The sequence below is a fragment of the Miscanthus floridulus genome, chromosome 9 (genome assembly GCF_019320115.1).
Source record: "Miscanthus floridulus cultivar M001 chromosome 9, ASM1932011v1, whole genome shotgun sequence".
NCBI classification, from domain to species: domain Eukaryota; kingdom Viridiplantae; phylum Streptophyta; class Magnoliopsida; order Poales; family Poaceae; genus Miscanthus; species Miscanthus floridulus.
The window spans coordinates 6408600-6414149 of NC_089588.1; the positions used below are offsets into that span (position 1 = coordinate 6408600).

The following is a 5550-nucleotide window of genomic DNA, read 5'->3' on the forward strand; positions in this document are numbered from 1 at the left end:
TAGTAGTGCCAAGAACAACAGTGACAGTGACACTGACACGGTTGGATTGTCGTTTATATATGCAACAGGCATGACACAGAGGTCAAATTATCAGTACGACACTGTACTATGTACATATAAGGGCTCGTTCGGTACGGCTCCGCCGTCCCCGGCTCTGTTACTGTAGCGCTACTGTAGCACAGAGCCGGAGAAACTCAAGTCATGGCTTCTCCAGCTCCGGCTCTTCACAGTTATTTTCTGTCTCGATTTTCGAAACGACTTCTGCTACCGTGTCGCTTCAGTGCTACAGTGCCGTGCGGAGGAGCCGGAGCTAGCCGGAGCTGCACCAAAGAGGGCCTAAATACCTTGGCTTTGTCTTTCTTTACATGGTAAAAGCTCTTTGACTCTTTCAGAAAGGATAGAGAGCAGAAGAACGTGATAAGACGAGAAACGCACAGTGCAAGTAGCTAGCTCTAGTTACTGCTGCTGCTGCTGCTCAACTTTTGCTCTTGCTGAGACGAGAAACGCTTCGCGCATCGCCTGACACCTGGGCCGCAGCTTCTCCAGCGGCGGCAGATGACCCCTGACGGCCGGCGAGCTGAGGAATCTCCCCATCCACGCAGCCAGGGACGGCATCTTCTCCTCCGTGACCATCTTCACGCCGCCGCCGCCGCCGCCGGTGACGATCTCCTCGTAGATCGGAATCACGTACGCCAGCGGGCTGAGCGACAGGTCGACGAACCCGACCTTCTCCCCGCCGAAGAACGGCTTCCCGGAGACGGCGAGCTCCTTCTCCAGGACCAGCAGCTGCTCTACGGCGGCTTCGTACGCTGCCTCCTGCTCCTCGCCCTCCGTCGTGAACCACCTCCAGATCGGCGGCGAGAGCTGCACGCATGAAGGCACGTATGCAGAAACTGAAACTGATGAACACAGACAGAGCTGCATGCAGATAATGAACTCCTCTTCTTCTTCCTGAGTCCTGACCTTGTCCTGCTTGAATCTGGCCCAGAAACGAGCCATGGCACGCCGGTAGGGGTCGCGAGGGAGGATGGGGTCGCCGCGGTGGTTCCAGGCGTCGTCGATGAACTCGAGGATGACCTGCGACTCCGCGATGGGCCTGCCATGGTAGACCAGCACGGGGACCTTCTTGTGCACGGGGTTGTACGCCAGCAGCTGGGCGCTCTTGCTCCGGAGATCCTCCTCCACGTACTCGTACTCGACGCCTTTCATCGCTAGCGCCCATCTCACCTGGAGGACGTAGGGGCTTGCCCACATGCCGAGCAGCTTCACCGCCTTCTTCTCGCTCTCTGCTGCTTGTTGCTCGAGATGATGATCCATGGTGCCGTGGTGGTGTTAGCAACCCACTGGTAGAACACAATCACTGAATGGACTAACACGATCTCAGGTAACAGATACAGTTAGAGATGGAGTTCAGGGGAGTAGCAAGCAGGGGGGAATGAGAGAGGATGAGGAGCAGGGGGCGGTTACAGAGGAAGAGGGAGTTGGGGAAGAGGAACAGTAACTAGGAGAAGAGAGGATGAGTTGTATTCTGAATATTCGACGCTCCGCATAAGGCACTCCTGGTTCCTTTTGTAGATGCTCCGGACAGCCTACGTGTGGGCCCACATAGCAGCGTTCCTGACAGGTGGTGTGGTGTTTACTGATAACTACTGATATATGAATATGATGAGCTTATCTCAGTTGGTTTAATCTGTTATTAGCTTCGTTTTTATTTGTGTATATATATAAGCTACTATTTCTTTAATTTGGTTTCATGTGGTGGGGACTAATTTCAATGGTTAGTCAGCTTTGGCGGCTTTATTTGCCATGGAATAGTCTGCATATGTCGTTGTCTCAACATGGACATGACTTTTCTCTTCAGTAATTGGTATAGGTGTTGCATTGCACATTATATTGACCACGTGTCTGACCACAGCATAGCTCTTTTTCAGCCATACAAACGCCAACAGAGTGAAAAAACCTCGCGTATGAGCGTCCGTGGAGCTTATTTCTGAGCTCCTGATTGGTTGCTTTTTTATTATAGATCCCATGTGCATGTCACTTTTCGCAGCTTTTTTATTATGGACCCCATGTGCATGTCATTTTTCGCAGGCAGTGGACCACATGCATGCAGCCAGCTGCGCTAGGCTCGTTTGCTCTGGCTCGGCTCGTTCAGCCTGTTCACACTCACCGTAGCGGTACCGTGTAGCCTTAAATATTCTTGGATGCTCTACCATTTTACTACTCTCGTGTCCAAGAAGCCATACTCTGTCCTCCTGCTTGTGTTTTCCTCTTATTTCGAACTCCCAGCCATGAGCCAGACACCAGCTCTTCCTGTTTCCAGCGATTGATCTGAGACTTCTCGTTCTAGTGGTCGTGGCCAACGCTTCAGGCATCCTTTGCTTCGATGTGCTTGTGGTGATTTGGTTGTCGCTTTACATGCTGGCACACCTCGCAACCAAGGACACCACTTCATTAAGTGTTCTAAGCATGTAATAGATCTTCACCTCATACATTCAGTATCTTTTTCCTATTTTTTGCTTTTTGATGATGCTTTTTTTAGGACAATGGTTGTGCTCATTGGATCTGGGACGACCTCCTTGAGGATTATGTCAACATTCGGTTGTCTCAAGCTGATATGGTTTATCATAACATAGTTTTTGGTCTTAGATCTGAGATTGAAGCTAAGGCTGTCCTTTTGGCCGAAGCAATGGAAGAGCTTGCTACTGCCAGAAGCAGTAGTCGCCGTAGGCTTTTTTTCTTTTCTGTTCTTTGTTTTGTTGTTTGCCGGATCCTAGCCAAATCATTCAACTGAGCTATACTCCGTTGTTTGTAACTACAGTAATTTCTTAGTAGTTCATGTAGCACTTGTATCTTTGAACTTTATGAACTTGGCTCAGTCTTTAGCACACCAGATCATAGCCAAAGTATTTTTATTTTCTTTTTAATTACATCTTGGTGCTACCTCCCTCGGTTTCCCATGATTACATAAATTATGTGCGTGTTATTTAAACCATTCATTCCGCTTTACGGTTGATATATTTTATCATTCATTTAATTGCGAGTATTTATTTAGAAAACAACGTGTTCTAGGTGTCTGTATTACTAATTTAGAAATTAGGGCAAATTCATGGTTTTATTATAACCAAACCATATTTAAACTGTCATCTAGACATTATCAATTATTTTACTTAACAGGTTTTTGTTAATAATTTTTAGTCCATGTCGCTTCAGTTTTCTAGACTTACTTTGTGAATTTTGAAATATTTCAGTCCCAGCCGCTTCAGTATTCTAACCTTTCTTGTCACCTATTTGTACTGGCATCCTTTTTTTTGCAACAAGGTACATGTCATATACTACTGGCCAAAAGTTTGACAAGTCTATCTACTGCACCGTTATCTTTTTTTATCTCCATCCATATCTCTCATGTTCCTCTCAAAAGTTGGACAAGACTAAGGCCCTGTTTAGTTGGGCTTTTGGCTTTAGCTTTTGGCCCCAAAAGCCAAAAGCCCAACCAAAGGGGCTGCTTTTGGAGGGTGCTTTTTCAGAAGCATCTGCTTTTCCGTAGTTCATTTTTGAAAGCTGGTTTGACCCTGCTTTTAGCTTTTGGCTTTCTGCTTTTCGAAATTGGTGGAATTAAAAGCTCTTCCATAGTTGTTTCAAGAGAGATAAAGATAAAAGGTATATTTTATACTTGTTTAACCAAACAGCTTTCAGCTTTTCTACAGCTCACAGCCCACAGCAGCTTTTCCACAGCTCACAGCCCACAACAGCTTTTTCCCACAGCCACAGCTCAACCAAACAGGGCCTAAACCTGATAGCACATTGTACTATTATATCATTTTCTTTATCCTGCCCTTGTGTCTCTAGTTCTTTACTAGACACCCCTATTCTCGGAATATGTCACTAGAACTGCATAGTATGTTTGTGCAGTTAGTACTGACTTTTTTAAAGAAAAATAACATAAAAAACCTTTTGGATCAGTTATATTTAAATTGTGTGTCCTTAATTTAAATTATGTGTTCTAGTTTACTTAATTTAAATTATATGGTTGCAGTGGGTAAAGAAAACCACAAGGGTTGGATAAAGAAAATGATAGGTTTAGTCTTGTCCAACTTTTGGGAGGTACATGAGAGGTATGGATGGAGATAAAAAAAGATAACGGTGCAGTAGGTAGACTTCAAGCTTTTGGCCAGTAGTACATGGCATGTACCTGGTTGTAAAAAAAAGATGCCAGTACAAATAGGTGACACAAAAGGCTAGAATACTGAAGCTTCACAAAGTAAGGCTAGAAAACTGAAGCGGCAGGGACTGAAAATTATTAACAAAAACCTGTTAAGTAAAATAATTGATAATGTCTAGATGACAGTTTAAATATGGTTTGGTTATAATAAAACCATGAATTTGCCCTAATTTCTAAATTAGTAATACAGACACCTAGAACACGTTGTTTTCTAAATAAATACTCGCAATTAAATGAATGATAGAATATATCAACCGTAAAGCGGAATGAATGGTTTAAATAACACGCACATAATTTACGTAATCATGGGAAACCGAGGGAGGTAGCACCAAGATGTAATTAAAAAGAAAATAAAAATACTTTGGCTATCTAAAGACCGAGCCAAGTTCATAAAGTTCAAAGATACAAGTGCTACATGAACTACTAAGAAATTACTGCAGTTACAAACAACGGAGTACATTTCAGTTGAATGATTTGGCTAGGATCCAGCAAACAACGAAACAAAGAACAGAAAAGGAAAAAAGCCTACGGCGACTACTGCTTCTGGCAGCTTCAAGCTCTTCCATTGCTTCAACCAAAAGGACAGCCTTGGCTTCAATCTCAGATCTAAGACAAAAACTATGTTCTGATGAACCATATAAGCTTGAGACAACCGAATGTTGACATAATCCTCAAGGAGGTCGTCCCAGATCTAAAGAGCACAACCATTGTCCTGAAAAAAGCATCATCAAAAACCAAAAAATAGGAAAAAGATACTGAATGCATGAAGTGAAGATCTATTACATGCTTAGAACACTTAATGAAACGGCGTCCTTGGTTGCGAGGTGTGCCGGCATGTAAAGCGACAACCAGATCACCACAAGCACGTCGAAGCAAAGGATCCCTAAAGCGGTGGCCACGACCACTAGAACGAGAAGTCTCAGATCAATCGCTGGAAGCAGGAAGAGCTGGTGTCTGGCTCATGGCTAGGAGTTCGAAATAAGAGAAAAACACGAGCAGGAGGATAAAGTGTGGCTTCTTAGATACGGGAATAGTAGAATGGTAGAGCCTGCTAGAATATTTAAAGACACATGGTACTACTACAGTTACAGGGACAAGAGAGAGAGACGCGCATGTCCATAGAGCTGAACGAGTCGAGCTCCGATTCACAGCCGAGCCAAAGAAAATGAGGGTACACGCATTCAAGTGGTCCTTTGTCTGACAAAAAGTGTGCATGTATGTGGGTCCTATGCCAATAAAACAGCCAACCAGAGGCCTGCAATAGGCTCCACGCAAGGTATTGCATTTCAGCAAACGCCAGTGATCAGTTACATATATACTCACTCTAT

General features: G+C 44.4%; 1 protein-coding gene across 1 annotated transcript; it reads right to left on the reverse strand.

Moving 5' to 3' along the window:
• On the reverse strand, positions 1 to 1521 carry LOC136481250 (glutathione transferase GST 23-like). Its single transcript, XM_066478605.1, has 2 exons — positions 964 to 1521; positions 1 to 864 (listed from the first exon to the last, which is right to left on the reverse strand). Exons 1-2 carry the CDS (start codon positions 1315 to 1317, stop codon positions 457 to 459), a joined length of 762 nt encoding a protein of 253 aa, XP_066334702.1. The 5' UTR covers positions 1318 to 1521; the 3' UTR covers positions 1 to 456.
• Positions 1522 to 5550: the final 4029 nt, after the last annotated feature.